At 39.7% G+C, this 19,706-nt stretch overlaps 2 protein-coding genes across 12 annotated transcripts in view; one reads left to right on the top strand and one right to left on the bottom strand.

Moving 5' to 3' along the window:
* The window catches only part of smoc1 (SPARC related modular calcium binding 1), a 57,032-nt gene extending 37,496 nt beyond the window's left edge, over window positions 1–19,536 (top strand). For 4 of the 7 annotated variants that reach the window (XM_005477441.4, XM_005477446.4, XM_005477445.4 and 1 more), the window contains 6 exons: window positions 2,358–2,550; window positions 4,273–4,355; window positions 6,843–6,948; window positions 7,775–8,019; window positions 8,680–8,713; window positions 14,537–19,536. In XM_005477441.4, coding sequence (XP_005477498.1) covers window positions 2,358–2,550; window positions 4,273–4,355; window positions 6,843–6,948; window positions 7,775–8,019; window positions 8,680–8,713; window positions 14,537–14,576 — 701 coding nt within the window. In that variant the 3' untranslated portion in view covers window positions 14,577–19,536. Of the gene's footprint in view, window positions 1–2,357; window positions 2,551–4,272; window positions 4,356–6,842; window positions 6,949–7,774; window positions 8,020–8,679; window positions 8,734–14,536 lie in introns of all 7 variants that reach the window. The other 3 variants (XM_005477443.4, XM_005477442.4, XM_013271506.3) reach the window with 3 other exon arrangements.
* ccdc177 (coiled-coil domain containing 177) overlaps window positions 1–19,706 on the bottom strand; it is a 198,558-nt gene that overhangs the window by 53,994 nt on the left and 124,858 nt on the right. For 3 of the 5 annotated variants that reach the window (XM_019348676.2, XM_019348678.2, XM_019348677.2), the window contains exon 4: window positions 9,773–9,927. The exons of 1 other annotated variant lie outside the window; for it this stretch is intronic. In XM_019348676.2, the coding sequence (XP_019204221.1) occupies window positions 9,773–9,904 (132 nt within the window). In that variant the 5' untranslated portion in view covers window positions 9,905–9,927. Of the gene's footprint in view, window positions 1–9,772; window positions 14,519–19,706 lie in introns of those variants that run through there. One more of the 5 variants, XM_025900818.1, reaches the window with a different exon arrangement.

Genomic DNA, 19,706 nt, shown 5'->3' with positions numbered 1-19,706 from the left:
GCAATATTTTTTCACTCTTCTTTTGTCAGATTTTTGGGTAGCCCGTGTGGCTTCCAATCTACTAAAAGGTTCAATGTGTTGCATGTTCAGAGATGTTCTTCTCCATACTTTTGGTGTAACAAGTCATTATTTGAGTTACTGTTTCCTTCCCATCGTTTCGAACCAGGTTGGGCATTCACCTTTAACCTCTAATATTAACAAGGCATTTTCTCCCAGAGAACTGCAGCTCATTGGATATTTTCTCACCATTCTCTCCAAACCATAGAGATGGTTGTGTGGGAAAATCCCAGTAGATCTGAAATGCTCAGAGCAGCCTGTCTGGCACCAACAATCATGCCACATTCACATTTCACTTAACCTTTCTTCTCCATTCTGATGCTTGGTTTGACCTTAAGCAGGTCAACTTCACCATGTCTACATGTTTAAATCGACAGCAACAGATTCTGAAATGCCCAGAGCAGTGCTCACAACTAGTGATTTGCTATTGTGGCTGCTAACGTAAAGGGGTTGAATACAACCCGCTTTTTATTGGATGGTCTTAAATTATGTAAAGACCAGAAATCTAATTTCTGTTTTCACTGCTCAACTCCTCTGATGCTGATCTGAATTAGGCAGGGACTGTGTGATACAGCTGTTATTCTTTGGTAGCAAAAGCTGAGTAAGCTAAGACTGCAGGCACTATCTTGGCACTAGTCAGCCCCTTAATGTGAAAACACTACCACATGTCACCACCTTGAAGAAAAGTCACTGTGGCTCTGTTATTGTTGCTTAAGGCTTCATCATAGCGTGCTTGAATGCAAAATGAAGAATGGATTTGCAGCGACCAAAGCACACTTAATCACCTTGGTAACCATCTCAGCAGGCAGCTCTGTTGGACGTGGCTTAAGAGTGAGCAATGGATTAAATGGATGTGAATATAAATACATTCTTCATCTACTGATGTGCACTGAGACAAGGTGCTGCAGGAGCATCTCTCAAGGGTTGAGGCCTGTTTTTGGGCAGAAACATGTAAGACTGCGGTGGGTAAAGCCCTAATTTAACTTTGCTGCTAATGGCATTACTTTTAAGGTGGTCAAAAATTCGTGATTTAACAGAAGACCCATTTGATTTAAAAAAAAAATCTGCAGTTAAGAATGGGTTACGGAGAGATAGTCACAACATTGTTACTAAACAGTGACAGTTGCCTGCCTGGAACATGCTTGCAGGGAGGATGCCTGGCATCCACATGCTTGCTGTGCAGTATTTTAACATGGGCTCACACAGACTTTGCACAAAGGGGCTGGGAGAACAAATCACTGAATGGAACATTTACTTTCTTACATAAACCTCTGTCCAGTAATATCTACTGCTATGACCCCCAGATAAACTCTCAGTCACAGCTCAGACAAGACACCACTATAGCTCAATACTCTAAAGGCTGGTCCTAACACATACTGACCAAGCAGCTCTTCCCTAGCTTTTATACTGTCAGGTGGCTGATTCTCAGGAGAACCGGATGGTAGCTGAATTCAAGAAAGGGGCAGGGGCACATGTTGCGAAAAAAAAAGTGTGTCTGCGACTGGTTGGTAAGTTATTGCTTGAGGTTGCTGGCTTTACAATTGTTGTGGTTGCTTATAGTTTGCATGGAAGATGTTGACTTCTCTTGAAACACTTGTTATTTATTCTTGAAGGTGTAGTGAAACTTGGAAAAAGTGCAATGCAGACCTGAAACAGACTTCAAAGTAAAAGTTGCATATTTGCAAACAAGTCAGCATTTTCCATGCAAACTACAAATGACCACAGCAACCTGTTAGTGACTGCCAGCAGACTCTAGCAACCCCTTGCCAACTGCTCATGGAGTACACACTTTTCCTTAGTGACTGATGATTACCATGGGCATCACTGACTCGTTTCTAGACCTGAGTTAACAGAACTGCAATCAATTTCATAGCAATTCTCAGCAACCATTTGCAACCGGTTGGAGAATACAAATTTTCCTCATGACCGGTAGTTACGAGATGGTTACAGGTCTCTAGGCCTGTGTGACTGATTCTTTATAGAGCCAGTCCATGACTCAGAGTCTCACTGGTTTGGTATTTATAAGTTGCCTGGTCAGGACATGAGGCTCTATGTTGTTAATTGTCATTTATGTCCTGAATAAAATGCACATTAATGCATTTTTTCCCTTTTTGTGCTCACAGGCCACATAAAATGTTACCAGAGGCCACCATCTGGTTTGCAATGAACACTTCCAGAACCCTGTTCCACATATTTCACATTTTAATTTAGTAGTAGTAATTTTTTGTATATGTGCTGTCTGTATTTGGTTTCCCAAATCTGTTTTTTTCCTGTACTGAGTGTTTTTCTAATACTTTTAGAGAAAGTTCCCTCTTGTGACCAGGAGAGACAGAGTGCTCTGGAAGAGGCTCTGCAGAATCCACGTGAGGCCATTTTCATCCCCGACTGTGGGCCTGGAGGCCTTTACAAGGCCGTCCAGTGCCACCAGTCCACAGGCTACTGTTGGTGTGTTCTGGTGGACACGGGACGCCCCATTCCTGGAACCTCTACCAGGTAATATTATCAGAAAAAATCACGTAAAGAAACAATATCATTTATTATAGTAGTTACAGATGTTTTTTTAAATGATTTGATATGTCTGTATGTCTGCCGTCATATGAATAACTGACATGCTAATAACAGGACTAGTGAAATGTGTCAAAAACAATAATCTGTCTAATTTTAAACAGGAGTGCTCTACGGTAGTTAATTTGAGGGCATCTGAGAATGAATGATTATGGAGTCATAATCACCATCTTGGAATCCATTCCTGAAAAGCACATATTGCTTCCAAAATTTGAGGCAATCAATCCCCCAAAATAATTCACTTGGATCAACAAAGGAAAAGCTCAAGAATAACACCTTTTTGCTGTAAGTCAGACTAAAGTGGTGGACCCACTGACAGACTGGTCAGTTACATTTTCCAAAAAGTTTCTGATCCAAGCTCTCTTGCCAGTTCACTTGCCAAAGCAATTAGTTCCAAGATGATGTGAATTTCGGTTAGCTAGCTATAAACACTCTGTTTCTGGAATGACTTTGTTTTTAGTGCAGTTGCTACTGTTTACATTGCTTTGAGGAAAGCACAGTATTTTTTGTGCACAAGCTTCATGTTGGGGGATCTCTGAATTAAAAACACGTTCGAAAAAAATGATTGTTCACTGCTCATGTTTTGTTTCTGCAAAATGTTTTCGTGATTGTAATCAGAAGATGAATATTACAACTTCAAACAAGTGGCGAGACAAAGACAAAGAGTGGACTATAAGCATGCACTGGTGAAGAGATGAACTGATTTTGTTCCTGAAAGGGAATCATCATTCTCTCTCTCCAAGACGCTTAATGCTTTACAAGCTGAAGTAAAGACATTTTTCAAATCTGAAGATATGGTCTTCTGTTTGAATACACAAGCTCAAGTTTAGTTTCAAATCAATAAGATACCAGAAGACTTATTTATTTATTTTTTGACAGCCTAGGATAAATCACTTGCACAACAGGAAACTTTAGACAGAGCAAATTCTGATCTGCATTTCAGAGCTCTTTTATGAAAACCCTGAGGTGATTATTCCTTCACATAAAAATACACTTGGACTAGAACTCATGTCATACATCCCAGTTTCTCTTCTCCAAACAGCAATGTGCAGAGTCATCCATCAGATATCCCCATCTTGGATCAGTGACTGTGCAGACTGTGTAAAAAAATAGAGTTGATAACTTGCTTTTGCTTAAAAAAAAAAAAAAAAAAAGACAAATCAAACACATGTGCTCAATTTTCCATCGTATCCATGAACCACTGATATAATAGCCAGGAGAAAACGAGTCATGCCACGCGTAATGCTGAACAGTTTGTTATGGCTTTGAAAAAAAAGCTCTGTGCACTTCAAATCCAATTTATTTATCAAGCTATAAAGAAAGGTTAATCACGGTCAACTAAGATGAAGAGAGGGCATACAGATCAAAGACAAGAAAGCAAGAGGTTGTAATTTTAAGAAGTCAGAATTTGAATCATTTGTTACATGTTGCAAATGACATCATGGAAGACTAATTGGATTGTGGTGGTTTCTTTGTTTAGTTTGGTTTGGTTTTAGTTTCAGGTCATTTTTTTTCTTTCTCTAGCTGTTCAAATCTTTCGAAATCAACTCCTTTGATGTCTCCAATTTTTCACACTTTGCTAAGACAGATTTACTCTTTTCCTCTTCGGCTTCTATCTAATGCAGCCATGTGCTTGCCTCTTTGTAACAGGTACCAGACGCCTGAGTGCGATGGAGCTGCACGATCTCGAGTCTCGGACACAGAAGAAGCATTCCAAGGCAGAGAACTGCCAGGTCACTTCACTTTTTCACTGCAGTTCAATCCAATTTGGGTGTGGGAGTACAGAAACTTTCCATTTATTATCTTGTAGAATTTTTATAGCTGCTTTAGAGATTAAACTTGCTTTCCAAATAATAACTGTCAGTGGACTTTAATATCAGAACACTAGCTTCTAGCCAACAACACAGCTTAGCTGAGGAGGAAAACATCAATGTTTACACCCTCTCACCCTGTCACTGGCACTGGCCGCTTGTCATGGGTAAATGGAAGCTTCTGTAGCATGAAGGGATTGGCAAGTGTGGTTTGGTAGAAAGAAAATGATTTTGACATGAATCTGTTCACAACAATGTCTCTTTGCTGGAAGGAGAGATTGCTGCTTAAGTTTTTTAAATTTATTTTTTGGCACTTTGAGCACCACAAGGAAGGCGCGTCATATTCAAGAGAACTTCTAAAGTCAATATTGCTAAAACAGAGAAACTTATACCAAAATGTAATGGAAAAAAAGCTCTTTATAGCTATTTAGATGAATGATATAAGCAAATAACAACTGAAAAATATTATATATACAGAGATGTGGTTTGTCAATGTATACCTGTTTGTGGCTGTTGCAGAAAAAAAGCCCAGGTCCTACATAATAATCCACATGAATTCTGCTTTTAAATCCATGTTAAAGAGTGTAACCTGGAAAGTTTTAAGTATGTATGACTCAGACTGCCCCCTGAGCCAGAGGTCGTAACATAGGCTCATACTCCTTTGCCCTTGTTACTGCTCACTTACTTTTGTTGCCCCTCTGTTTCCCCATCATTTAAGGCTGCATTGTAACTCTTATTTAATTCCCCATCTGGTGAGTTTACAGAGTCAAGCATACTCCTGACTGTGCAGCAGATGTGTGGTATGTTTTATGGAAGGTGTTAGTGTTGTGGGGTGTGGTGGCAAGGCATGTGGGGGGGCTGCTGGTGGTGTTGGATGCTGCAGGGAGCTGAGTGTAGATATTTTTATGTACTGTAGAGAGATGTTCTGAACCGCCACAACAAAGCATGATATTTCATGGCTGTCACATCAAGGCAATGGTGAAAAAAGAATGCTTAAGAGGGCAGACTTAACAGCATTTGGCTACAGGTTCAGCCTCACCAACTACACATAGTGACAATATCGCCTCTGTCATTTCGAGCATATAACAGCTCTTCCTCTGAGACCAAAGGATGAGATCAATTAAGTTCAACTGTAGTAAAGCCTTAGAATCCTGTGGCTATGCTTTGAATTGTTTAGGACCATGCAATTTGTAATGTGATAATGGTAAAGTCCACCAAACAGTAAAGCAAAATGACACTTTTCATGAATCAGCAAATGCCTTTAAATTGAAAGGTTGAACACATCCACACACATATGCCACCAATGCAGTATTTACAGTGTCTGCTCTGTAGGTAAAGCCTGACTTCTGATGCTGGCCTGTCACAGATATACTAGTATTGCTGCATATATTTTTCAACATCCACTAGTATTTAACTTCATTTAAGGTGTTAAGAGCCAAAAAGATTTTTTTTTTTTGGGGGGGGGGTCTCATTTGGAGTCTCTCAAGGGTAAATGCCCTTCTTTATGTTTACACCTGCAACATTCATATTTGTGGCAGCTTTCATGCGCCCGCAGCTTTTTTTATGCTGGCAGACATCCTGAACCACCTTGCCTCATAAGCTACATACAACATAACAGTTTGCGCTTCATAACACCCAATTTAACACTTGGATTAAAGCACAGCGAGGTAGAGATTCTTCAAGCTTGTCATGCTGTAGGAAATGCTAATTGGATTCACCTGGCGGGGCATCAACCCGCCTCCCACAGACCGTCCTGAGCCAACACAAAAGGAAAGAAAAGACGTGAATGGCGCAGAGGACGAGGAGGCCACAAATCCTCAGAGAAAGGGGGAGGAGGGGATCTACAGAGAAAGCCTGAGAGAAAAACGAAGAGACTGAAAAAAAGGCAGAATAGGAAGATTAGTTTACAGTGCAGCTGTGTTTGAAGTTTCCCTTTAAGAGACACAATTAGGAGGGAAAATTTTGCACGGGTTTTGCGTGCTTTTAAAACCATACATCTGGGCAATTAAAAAGAGCTACCCAAGGTGTTCAAAATTGTGCCATAAAAGTTAACAGGTCTGCACTGCTCAAGAAAGCTCTCTCTTCACAGCACACTTCTGCCCCACCTCACCCATGTGCCTCAGCTCTGTGTTTTTGAAGTCTAACAAAACAGCCAAACAATGCATTTCACCTCTGTTAAAGCATATATTCATATGTTCATGTTTTTCACCTGGTCACTTTTAACAGATTTACTTGCTCACTAAGCTCTATATAAGGTTTGCTTTGACGGTGTAACAGACGTTTTCTATTTGACATCTGTCACAGTGGTTCACTGGTGTTGAAGGTTTAGAGGCTCTTCATTGCGGCCTAATGGCTCAAATTAGTTGTGGTAGGTAATTTTGGTGTATTTTTGTCTTTTATTTGCACCAGGCTGCCCTGAGGGCAAGAAAGTGGAATTCATTACAAGCTTGTTAGATGCCCTCACCACAGACATGGTCCAAGCCATAAACTCACCAGCCCCCTCTGGTGGTGGGAGGTAAGTAGTGTCACATACCACAGAAGACTGACATATTGGCTGATTGTTCGTGGAAAACTTTGTTTCCCTCTGGTTTCATGAATTGCAAACACATAGTATTTCTATGACACACAATGTGAAGATCTGGACACTAAACTTCAGGAGTTACTATGCATCGGTGCTAAAGATGTGTGTATGATGGATCGGAACGATATTTTGGAATAACAGAGTCCATATCGTTAAATACTGTAAATGCCTTTGAGGAAATATCAACTGTTATCTACTTTACATTTTTCTGGCATAACATAGTATATTTTTCTTTGGTGATAAGTGTTCTGTGTTTTTCTGCTGTGTGGCCAGCCAGCTTTTATCTTCAGGGTGGTTGTTAAAATGCTGAATACAGAAGCATTTCTGTTAGTGGACTTTTGAGAAGTAAAAAGTAGAGAAAGTGCACCAAAGTTGTTATCTTGCCATAATTCAAAGACAAGAAATTCAATTCAGGGTACATGGATAAGGACATCCTGTTATATTTTGTATTAATAAACTTTTTATAGAATGTACGATAGAAACATTAAAAATAATCATAACTATAAAAGAGCAACCAGACAGTACATCATTTTTTTTTTAATAGTAAGAAGCTGTGGATTACTGTAGACACTGCAAAATGTGAGCCCAGTCTTGGAAAATTTCTCTGCTAGTACTTTACTGTAATTTAACAGTAAATTTGACCAAGTTGTGGCTATTGATGTGGTGAATGTCCTAAAAGTATTTCTGCCCTCACATTACTTTTTGAAGAGTTTCCATCAGATTTATTTTTCAGTTTCTATTGCCTGTTATATCTACTCAGGTTTGTGGAGCCTGACCCCAGTCACACTTTAGAAGAGAGGGTGGTGCACTGGTACTTTGCCCAGTTGGATAACAATGGTAGTCAAGACATCAACAAGAAGGAACTAAAGCCTTTCAAGAAGTACTTGAAAAAGAAAGCCAAACCCAAGAAATGTGCCCGAAAGTTCACCGACTACTGTGATCTGAATAAGGACAGAGCCATTTCCCTGCAGGAGCTGAAAGGCTGCCTGGGTGTCTGCAAGGAGGGTAAGAGAGGAAAAAGGAAGCTGAGGAGAAAACGAGGAAATCAAAATGGCTGAGAGTGCTGCGCCAGCAGGGTCATGCAGTAAGACCATGACTGGCCTCCTTCAGCAACTAGACAGAGATGCCAGTTGGCATTAGGAGCTCATCTGCAACTGTTTTATGGCTTTAATCTGTTGTTAATATTTCATTATTGTTACATAGTTTAATAAACATAATTATGGTTTCATAGCTTAAAAATGTGAAGTCAGTCACAGTAAGACAGTAATTTTAAGTAAAAGATGAAGTAACTGTAGTGCAAGTGACAAACAGTTGAATCAGTTCGCAGTCCAAAGAAGGCTAATGCACTCAGCACCCACTAATGAATATTTAGACAAGACTGATGCATTAACCAATCCTAGACACACACAGTCTGGGCAGGAAAACTGAAGTACTAATAACAAGTTTGCTCCTAATAGAGACTATTAGCATTTGTCAAACAAGCCTAACAATGATGAGCTCAGAGCAGCTGCAGTTCAAATATTTGTGAAGAGTAGAATTTTACTTGGTGTTGAATATTAAAAAATTATATTTTAAGCATTAATATCCATTAACAGCCAAATTACCCTATGCACTTAAAATCCATCCACTCCCATTAGGTTTAATCACAGTTTCTCTTTTTTGCAGGTAGCTCAACAACAAGTGGCAACCAAGGGACAAGGCAAGGGACAAATTTGTTCAGTAAGGCAAACTAATACGCTTTCACTAACTCTGCTTCTTGCTTCAGGAGCTCTAGTTGGCTTGTTGTGTAATCCATTAACACATATATGTACATGTGCAATGTGACAGTCTGGCGTAGTTAAAACTAGTTCTAGTGCATGCTATTCCCTGTGTGATTTGTTATAAACACACAATTACTTTGGCCTACTAGTTGTTAATTACATTTTTTTGTAAGTCACAGCAACAAAAAATAAATTATGACCAACTCATCAATCGACCTTTTAATCTTTCTCGCTGCTCTTTTCCATCTTCCTGTCTTCTTCTCCTCTTGATCACTCTAACGGGATTCCCCTCAGTGAGTGGTGATTGATCCCACTGGTGCTGCTGACTCTAACCACCAGCCCTATTCAACGCCACATAACACTGAGGTCATGTGTTTACCCTGGCTCTGCCCTCCGGTGTCTGCAGAACAGTGGCTCTGAGCGGGCATAACGTCAGGGTTCTTGGACCCTGGGCATGGTTGCCAGGATAAACAGCCTCCCTCTGCTGGAGCAGAGGAGGCTCGTCTAGCTGTTTCACTACAGTCACTGAATCTATCACCTTCATGCTTAAGAGCTGGAGGTAAATGGCCTGACAGCTTTATATGGCTCCTAATGCTGCCACTCAGGCACTATAAGCTGCTGATGATTGTGGAGAAAGTGAAGTATGAAATAAAGACAAGAGGGGGCAGAGAGCCTGCAGAGAGAAGCTAGAAGTCTGTAAGAACATATGGCATTGTTCACTGTCTTGACTAAGGGACAGCCATTGTGTTCAGGTATGCCTAGCTGTTCCTTAATGGCCTGGATCGTTTTAAGTGAAGCTGCCTTTGTCAGCTCTTAAATCTTATCAGGCACTGTCGCAACTCCGGATCGTCATCGGGTTCTTGTTTGATATATTTACCGTTTACAGTGTGTGCTTTTTGCTGAAGGATTTCAAGCATTTGAGGAAGAGTGGAGCTAATCTGTATGAGGTTTCTCCCTCCCGACATGTTGGCAAAAGCAAAGGAAAAATATCTAAATACCTTGGGAGATATTTCCTGAAAAGAGTGGCATCCATCCTCTGAAGACAGTGGAAACGTCATTACAGATGAAGCCAAGGCCAATGATTTTATTCTCTGTAATCTCTTCTTACAGTCAGTCAACTGGTAAGCCATAGGTCTGGAAGCTCAGATAACTCCTGAACAAAACACAAGAATGCTTCACTGTTAAACAAGTTGAGCAAGGTTAACAAAGTTCTTTTTCCCCCCCGAAAGGCTTAATTCCATTTAGAAATACGTAAACACATTTTACAGTAAGTGCAAACACATGGCCTTGTGCATGTATGAGTGCTCACAAACACCTCACAGGGTCATGCACAGTTAAAGGATGTTGAGGATCTAGTGAGAGTGACTACAGAGGTCTTAGTTTGCAGTATGCATCACCTGCTGTCAAGAATAGCACGAGCTTTGTGAATGAGGATTTGCTCATTTTTGCTATAACACTTAAAACAAACAGGCTAATCAACAAGTTCTAAATGTGATGGTTTGTACATCATGCAGAACGTCATGTATTGCCAGATTGACAGCAAACTGAAGTCACTCCAGAGTGAATCACATGATGGGAATGTGATAGGAGGTGGTTTCAAAACCTGAAGGATTTATTTTCACTTTGTTTACAGAAGTAAAACCAATATGATTTTTTTTTTTTATCCCATCTACATTAATTATAATCTTTTAATTAAAAATAAGCCTGTGGTCATATAAATATGTTTTTTTCAGTCTTTAAGCAGAGATTAGGAAGGAAACTAATGAGCTCATCACTGGAGGTATTCATAAACTTATTTCACCTGGCAGAGGCAAATAAATAATTCAGTGCTGTTTTGTAGACGAGACGAGTAACAAAAACAGATGAGACAGTCTAGCACACAGAATTATGCTTTTTCTGTTTTCTGTCAAACTCCTCTCTTCCTCTTGTCTCCCTTAGTGCTTTCCTGTGTTCTTCTCCTGTTTGTTCTGGCTACGTCTGGCAGGAATGAAAAGAGGGCATTATTGAGCAGCCTTGGCACTGGGGATACAGGGCCATTAGAGAACTCATGCCCCCTCAGAGCCAACACCACTTGTGTTTTAATTACAGTGACATCAGCTTGACTTTCTGGCTTCTAGACTGATGTTAAAGAGGTCATCAGAGAGGATACTGACAGGAAAGCATTACTTCTTTACATCATTAGCTTCAGGAATGTGCTACAAAAGTCATTCAATGGGCTGTTTTTACCTAACTGAAAGTAAACTCAAGCCAGTGTATCTCTCGTCTTAGCAAAGTGATTTCCCCCCTGCTGCCATTATGCACAGGTATACCATGATTCCCAGCTCTTGAGCCAAGTGGCTTTATTGGTCAGTCCCAGGTGAGGCCAGGCGATTCACTGCTAGACAGGATCTGCTTTCAGCTCTTTATCAGAAGTGGGGCCAAGGTGTCCAGGGAGAGGCTGGAGAGCTTTGTGTTGTTAATGGCACAGACAGTGTCCTTAGAGACTGGGAAGAGAGGAGGGAGAGGACCATTCGCTCCTCTGGAGCCTCGTAATTGCAAAGCCAATTCATCAGCACAACTGTCGCTCAGCTCCTCACAACAGAGACATTTATCTGAGCTAAAGAGAGGAACAGCATGACTTCAGTGGAAAAAGCTCTTAGGAAATATTGTGGACCTGCCTCAACAGGTAGAACATGCCACTAGTGTTGCCAAGGTAAAGGATTTATGACAACGAATACTACCACTTAAAAATCCATTAATGTGAGAAAGGCCAAACTTTAGCCAAATACTTCATTTTAGGTCTGAAAAACCATCCATTCATTCATCCATGTTTGGGTCACGGCGATAGTTAAAGCAGAGACAACTAGACCTCCCTCTCCCAGGCCACCTCGTCTTACTCAACTGTATGCTATAATCTGTAAGCTATAATCTATCGAGTGTGTCCTGGGGTTGCCGCAGGGCCTCCTTGCAGTAGAACGCCTGAAGCATCCTGGAAACATCCAGGAGGCTTTACTTGGCTTCTTTTTCAATGTGGAGATGTAGCAGCACCACTGTGAGCCAACCTGAATCACACAGGTCTCTTATGGAGAGTCCAATAACTCATGAGGAAGCTCATTGTTGGTGCTTGTACTTGCAATCTCATTCTTTTGGTTACTAGCCAGAGCTCATGGCCATGGCCCTAAAGACAGGAACAAAGACTGACCAGTAAACTGACAGCTTCACCCTCAGCTCCCTCTTCAAGCCAATAGTGTCCGCCTCACTACAGATCTGCCGTCATTCTCCCACTTCACTCTCCCCACACTTGTCGATGACCTGGAGTTAACACTCCACCCTTTTCTGAATAAGAAAAATGGTCTGAAACTTGGACATCCTGATTCATATCCTAGCCACTACATAATTAGTGGCAAACCACCTTAGTGCAAGTTGAAGGTCGCTGGTTGATGAGGCCAGGAGAACCACATCATCTGCAAAAAAGTGGTTTGCAGATGGCTACCAGAGCAGAGATCCTCCAACACTTGGCTCCACCTAGAAATTCCATCCATTAAAGTTGTAAGGAATCGGTGATGAAGGGAGCTGCAGTAGAGGCCATGCAAGCTAAGCTCTCGCTACCACTATACAGGGACTGAATGAACTGTAGCTACTGGCCAGTCAACCTTTACTCCCGGAACACCACCTAAAGGATGTTCCAACGGATGCAGTCGAATGCCTTGTCCGAGTTCACAAAAAACATGCAGACTCATTGGGCAAACTTCCATTCTCTATGAGAGAGTAAAGAGCTGGTTCAGTATTGCAAACCACCATGTTTCCTCCTGAATATGAGCTTTTACTAAGAGATGGATTTTCCTCTGCAGTACATTGGCATAGACCTTGCTGGGGTGGCTGCGTTGTGGGAACCCTCTGAAATTAGAGAAGAGGCATTGTCCTCAAATTTCATGTGATGTTGCTGAGATGTGTCACCAAAACAGCCCTTCAACATCCAGAACCTCTAAGAACTGAGTCTCCTCAAGGCTGGGCAAAAAGGCCAAGCTCAACTTCAATCCCAGCAGATCATCTGATCTTGTTACCAGCCAAAAATAGCTGATTTCTTAGCTAGACATGCGACTGACAATATCTCATGCTAGGCACCCCATTTAAACTGCTTTAGTCTAGCCACAGTTGTTGCACATCTGCAAGCAGCTTTGAAACCCCCTATACCCCAAAACCTCTTTTACATGTTGTGCCTGACTTAATCAGTCATATCTGTTGTCACTGGTGTATGCCCTGTTCTGTGCAGCGGTATTGCTGTTCTCTCCAACTGGCTTCCTATGTAGGCACATAGAAGGGCGGGGGAGTCCCAGAACAGAAACATGCTGCCAAATATAAATGGCTCAAATTGGAAATCACAATTATCTTTTGACAAGGGATCACGTTAACCTCATTGCTTCTATGCAAAGAGGCAGTAGAGACTTTTTGTATTTCTGTTTCAAGCACAGAAACTATTTTTTTACGACCTGGGTGGATATAAGATGATTCATTCTGTTCTGGTCACATACAGGACCTAAAGCAATATTTATTTATATAAAAGTGTCAAAGCTAAACCTGCAAACAGTAGTCACTTAGATTAAACAGACTCATGGCAAGATTAGTTGGCTATAATATTTTATTTTGTACAGTTATAGTAAAGTATAGATGAAAACATCCACCGCTGGATGGCTCATGTGGAATGTAACTGCTGATTTATAGGACAGTGGAAGGATTGTGATGCATGAAAGTCTGAACTGAGTTACTGCTTGTAAATGTATCATCTGAGACTACAGAAGCCTCTAGAGTGAAATCAGCTGGGCTTCTTTTTCGTAGCTAAAAACGAAATCCAGCTTATTGACAGATATTGCACCTGCAGCTCCCCACCCCCAGGCTGCTCTTTTGAACACCTCATGCAGGCCAGTAAAGTCTACACATACAAGCAAACACTGCACAGAAAATATGCAGAAAGAAAGAATTTACGTATACACAGAAATACAACTTCATTATTAATGCACTAAATTTAAACCAAACTTAACTCAGCATAGAAATGCTTGCATATAAAAGTGAACACCCAGGCACACGGCTTGAAACACAGCCTGAGCTCTAACAGGAGGACCTCGGCTCTATTCTGACAGCCATCTGCAAGCAATCTAAGCTCTTGACCCATCTGCTTTTCTCCCAGGCCTGTTCTTCTTTCTTTCCTTCTTTATCTTTCTCTTCTACTCCCTTTTTGCCCCTGAACATATACACCCACACATCTGATTGATGAGTGAGCAGCATGCGCAGTTCAGTTCAGTGTCCCATGCAACTGCAAAACAGCACAACTTTACAGATTTTGCTTGGCTTTAACATAATTGCAGGAAATTTGATGTTACCGTTCTGGATAACATTTTGAGTCAGTACATATTACTCTTGTAGTTTAATACATTACCTTAAAAAACAAAAAGATGGAGAGCAGACAGTATGCTGGTGATGGATGTAATATAGAGATATAATTACAGTTTGACAAATTAAAATAAAATGGATAACGGATTAAATTAAACTAAAAATCTGCTTTGTTTTAAAAATCTGAGGACAAATCTGCTTTCCACATGGTCATTCAGAGACTTTCGCATGTACAAAAAAAGCACAAAGAGCATTGTTACGTGTTTGCGCACTGAAGGGTTTGCATTAATTGTACTCAGAAACACAGCCCACATCAGTAGTAACAAATTTCTACTTCCTACACTTTCATTATTAAATGATTTCGTTTGTCTTCTTCCTCCTGCACATGTTTCCAGTAGGACGTCTGGTGTGAGAAGAGAAGGATCAAGAAGCTGAGATGAGAGCAGAGGGCACAGAGGGAAGGCATCTGCACGCTTGCTGACAGGACAGAGACAGATGGAGCAGAAAAATTAAGAAGTTCCTGAGTTTTGTAAATGAACAGAAAAAAAATGGAAAAGAAAAACAAAGTGGCGCCAAAATATTTGCACTTTCTTCTCCCTATGTTTGACATTTTATTTGTTTTTACATGTTTTTTTTTTCTTTCTTGAAGTGACTGAAAATATCTAGGTAAGAATGAGAATATATTTGCAAAGATGACAGGCTCACCACTGGAAGAGCAAGTATGTGTATATTACCACAATTCTCTGTGTTAAGTCTGATGTTTTAATTCCTTCTGTGTGTCCTCAGATAACACAAGGTACTAATACACGTTTTTTGCCATGTGAATTAAAATTACAGGCCCTTTATTACAAAAAGCAGCACACAGGTCAGTGGAAACCTATAAAAGAGGATCTTGCAGTGAGTCACATACAAAAAAGAATGGTGCTTATTTAAAACGCACTCTACAAGTCAGTCTAGAACAACTAAAACAAATGTGTATGTGAACAAGCAACAAATATGTGAGTAGCATGCATTGGAATTAAACTGTGACTTGAGTCTATGCAGTCCAGTTCATCAGCACAGAATTAGCTGCGTGAATCCTGCACAAAACCTTCTGGATACATTAACATTTTGGATATCTGGTTTTTGTCAAGTGTCATGCATGCACCAGAGTCGGACAGTGGTAGCTACATGGATGTCACTTTTTTTCTAACCGATTACTTTTTCTACAACCCCAAACCATTGCAAAAACACTCTTCTTCACTATTCATAATTTATTTTCACACTCTGTAGTATCAAAAAAGAGAATTTACAACAACAAATCCCAAAAAGTTGGGATGCTGTGTAAAATGTAAATACAACAGCATGCAAAGATTTGCAAATCTCATAATCCCATATTTTATTTACAAATGAAAATGTACCATTTTCTGGGAAAAAGCTCATTTTGAATTTATTGGTAGCAACGTATCTCACATTAATTGAGACAAGGCCATATTTACCACTGTGTAGAATCCTCTGTTCCAATCCAGTTGTTGGACTTCTGGGAGAGGAATCCCATCCCATTTTTGTCTGATATAGGATTCTAGCTGCTCAGCAGACTTTGGTCTTCTTTGTCATTTTTTCTGTTTCACCAAACGCACCAAATGTTTTCAGTTAGTGGAAGGTCTGGACTGCAGGCAGGCCAGTTCAGCACCCAGACTCTTATACTATGAAGCCATGCTGTCATAAAAGATTCATCATGCAGTTTAGCATTGTTTTGCCGAAATGTGCACGATTTTCCCTGAAAAAGATATCATCTACCTTTGAACACTAATGATGCCTTTCCAGAGGTGCAAGCTGCCAGTTCCATGGGTACTAATGCACCCCTATACCATCAGAGATGCAGGCTTTTGAACTGAGCACTAATAAGGCGGATGGTCTCTTCCCTCTTTAGTTCAGAGAATGTTAAGCGCTTGGTCCTCAAACAGAATTTGAAATTTGGACTCATCTGACCATAGAACAGCTTTCCACTTTGCCTTGGTCCAATTTAAATAAGCTTTGGCTTGTTTCTGCATCATGTTCACATATAACTACTTCTTTGCATGATAGAGCTTTAACATGCATTTAAGAAAATAATGCCTGTTTTTAATGTTTGTTTTTAATGCAGTGCCACTTGAGGTCCCAGCCATCACGGACATACAATAGTGATTTTCAGTCTTATCCTTTGCGCACAGAGACTTTTTGTGAAACTTGTGATATTATCACAAGATCATATCTACTGTAGATGATATGACATTTAAAATCTTTACGTTCAATCACTTTTAAAAGGAACATTATTCTAATATTGTTCCACAATTTGGAGATGCACATTTTTGCAGGTTGGTGGATCTCTGCCTATCTTTACTTCTGAGAAACTCCAAGAATACCTGATTAGTTGTGAAATTTTCCACAAGCTGTCTTTTTGGTACCACTTACTTTTGAGCCAGTATTTTTCATGAGATGTCTCAGTTTAAACATATGATATGTTTTCAGTGTTCTATTTTAAATAAAATATGGGTTTATGATATTTGCAAATCAGTGGAATCATTTTTTTAAAATTTACATTTTACACAGTGTTCCAACTTTTTTTGGAAATGGGTTTGTAAAAAACAGAAATATAATAATAGAAGAAATGGTAAAAGATTATGACAAATTAAACATGCAAAACAACTGCGAGTAAAAGATTTCACACAGCATGTTCATGCAACTTTACACTGTTGCACCCAGTGGAAGACATTTCAGCATGTTTACACAAAGGTTGGAATATGAACAAACAGTGTTAAATATGAAGTAACGAAAGATTTCAGGAATGCAACCACATGAGACAAACAACTCTAAAATACAGCTTATAAAGTTGTGGGTTGCATTTTAGCATAAATGTCCACACAGGTGTTTTTAGAACTGGGTTATTGTGAAGCTTCATGTTAGATGGGCGAGCTACTAGACCTTGTAATGACAGATAATTTGATAGATGCTCTTCTAAAACCAGGTAGAATTGTACAAATGATTTCATACCAAAACAAACACACTGTTTGCAAAAAGAGCCGCAAAATATTTTCCCGGAAAAAAACAAATTTCAAGCTCTGCGACAAAATCTGTCTTCATTTGTTACCAATTTGGTTACATTTTCCCAAGCCTCCAGAGTCGCTATTGCACCAGGGACCTCTGATTTGTATAAAGTCACATAGAGCTCAACTTTATACTAATGAGGAGCTGGCAAATTGATGCTTAACTTCCAAGTCCGACACTATGTGATCGGAATCGATTGCATTGGTGTTTACATAGACAACAAATGGGACGCATTCACTAATGCAACTTCAATTTAAATGTGTCCTTACCACAGTGGAGGCCACTCATTTATAATACATGCATCCCATTCTTTTGTGTATAAGTTTATATAGTGTTAAAAGTAATTGTGCAGGTTTTGTTAAACTGCACTATTATAATGTTAGTATCCGTTCTTTACACAGTCATCTATAGTAATGATCTTTCTTTAATTCTGCCTTCTAGTGTTTACTGATCCAAACTGAACAAATTTTTGACCCTCTTGTGGAGATTTTAGTTTTCTAAATAGATTACATTACAATAAAGATGTTTTAAATATTATTAGTATCAGAGAAAAACGACTCCACAGTTGACTAATCTAACCAGTAAATAGAGTAAGAAGTTCACATGGCTCAATATCTTGTTAATCTCAGCCCATTTCATCGATCATATTCACATTTACCTCACAAGATACGGCGTGCCAGTTCATACAGTAAATATTGGAGCCTTCCCAGTAATGTCAGACTATGTATTGTGTACGTAAACACAATTACTGTCTGACCTCAAGCAGCTGATGTCAGTCTTGTTGTCTCAAACACTTAAAACTACTCATAGTGGAGCTTTTCCACTTTATGTAAGACACTGAAGTAAGTCTTTTAAAAATACTCCCCCGGGTGTCTGATAAATGCTAACATTTTATGAGCAGTGAAGGGGAAAAAAATCCTTTTAGTTTTGCAGTGTAAAAAATAAAAATGTGATCCTCACATTTGGGAACAATCGGAGAATCGTGCCTTTGCTGTTGTGGTTTAAATACTTTGTATGAGTTGTATTCCCCAATAGTCCCTGCAATGGCTCACAATTATGAGACAAAAAAGGCTCCTTTTGTAAATATGTACAATAAGCTTTGTTTTACTAAATGTCACTGTGGGGGTGTATGATTGTTCACTCACTTCACTGTCATTCTGGCTTCTTGTAAAAAAGATATAGTTTTCTCTCTGTTTACATCATGTCAAACATTAGGCTGTTACAGTAGCTAATTCACAACATGGAAATGCTTAGGCGAGACTGCACGTTGTCAGCTCTGAGGACTGTTTATTTTAACTATGGTGAGGTTATTTTACTATTTCAGTTTGTGTTTTAAGATTCCCGTCGTCATCACTACGCACAGTCAGGACCATACTTATGCAGTATCTGGTGCTTAATATACTACAATCACAAGTCCAGTTGCATCTAATTTGAATTGGATAGTTATGCCAAGAAACCAGAAAAGAAACCAGCCTTTCTTTGAGGGCTGTGCAGTCTCTCCTGAGTGCCTGTTTCAATCCAGGTTTGAACACAGTGGGCTTATGTGTGTCTGCTGAAGTGCTTCCAGACGCTGCAGAGCTGCAAATCACATGCAAGATCTAAAACAACCCAAAAGGCTAGTAATCACTACAAATCATGATGGGAAAAATGTAGTGAAGGAGGCTTGTAGCTTGTCAGTTTGGTAGAGAAAAGACAGCTTTTTTTTCTTGTTCACTTGTTTTTGCACTTCACCATCCAAATGTGTTTTGATAATGTTTCTTATTCATAGCAAAGGAAATTAGATCCATGGAAAAGAAAACACTGAAATGTGTTATTTTTCATGTGGTTCATGTGGATTTGGGTGCTGCTCAGAATCATTGACATTTTCAAACTTGTGTCAAAGTAGACACAAGCAAAACAAAAGAGGCTAAAGCCTTTTTTCTTTTAATTTTAAAATGAATCAGTGAAGTGTAAAGCTCAGAAAATTTTCATAAAGGTTATGAGCTACGACACAGTAGTAGCTTCCACCTGGGTTGTATCACTCTTTGGGATACTTCATGCTGTTTCCTACCTTAAGTGTGTCATAAATTTAAAGCAGCCATCGAGGTGCCCAACATTTGGAAGAATTTAACATCTCACTGTTGTATGGACAGAGAGGACTGAATTCAGCAACAAGACACTTGAAAACTTGAACCACGTTTTATCTCTTACAGAGTCATGTTGAGAAAATGAAACTGTAGAGGTACTGTGTGACACTCTCTAAGTATCCAGCTGATTAGACACACTTTAATATTACTACAATATAAACATAGGTATTTTAAAAAGCTTGATAATGATTCTTAAAAAAAAATGGAAAAACTCCAGATTTAGAGCTGTTAACAGAAGACAAATTTTCTGAAAGGAGGGCGAAGGAGTTCAATATTGACCCCAAATGGTGAAGATTGCTCACTGCAGGTTTGAGTTTGACAAATTAAATCCAGTGTCTGCACAAGAAGTTTTTACTTATGATTCTGCATCAAG

This window comes from Oreochromis niloticus, linkage group LG19 (assembly GCF_001858045.2).
Source record: "Oreochromis niloticus isolate F11D_XX linkage group LG19, O_niloticus_UMD_NMBU, whole genome shotgun sequence".
NCBI lineage: Eukaryota > Metazoa > Chordata > Actinopteri > Cichliformes > Cichlidae > Oreochromis > Oreochromis niloticus.
This window is presented reverse-complemented; position numbering and strand designations above follow the sequence as displayed.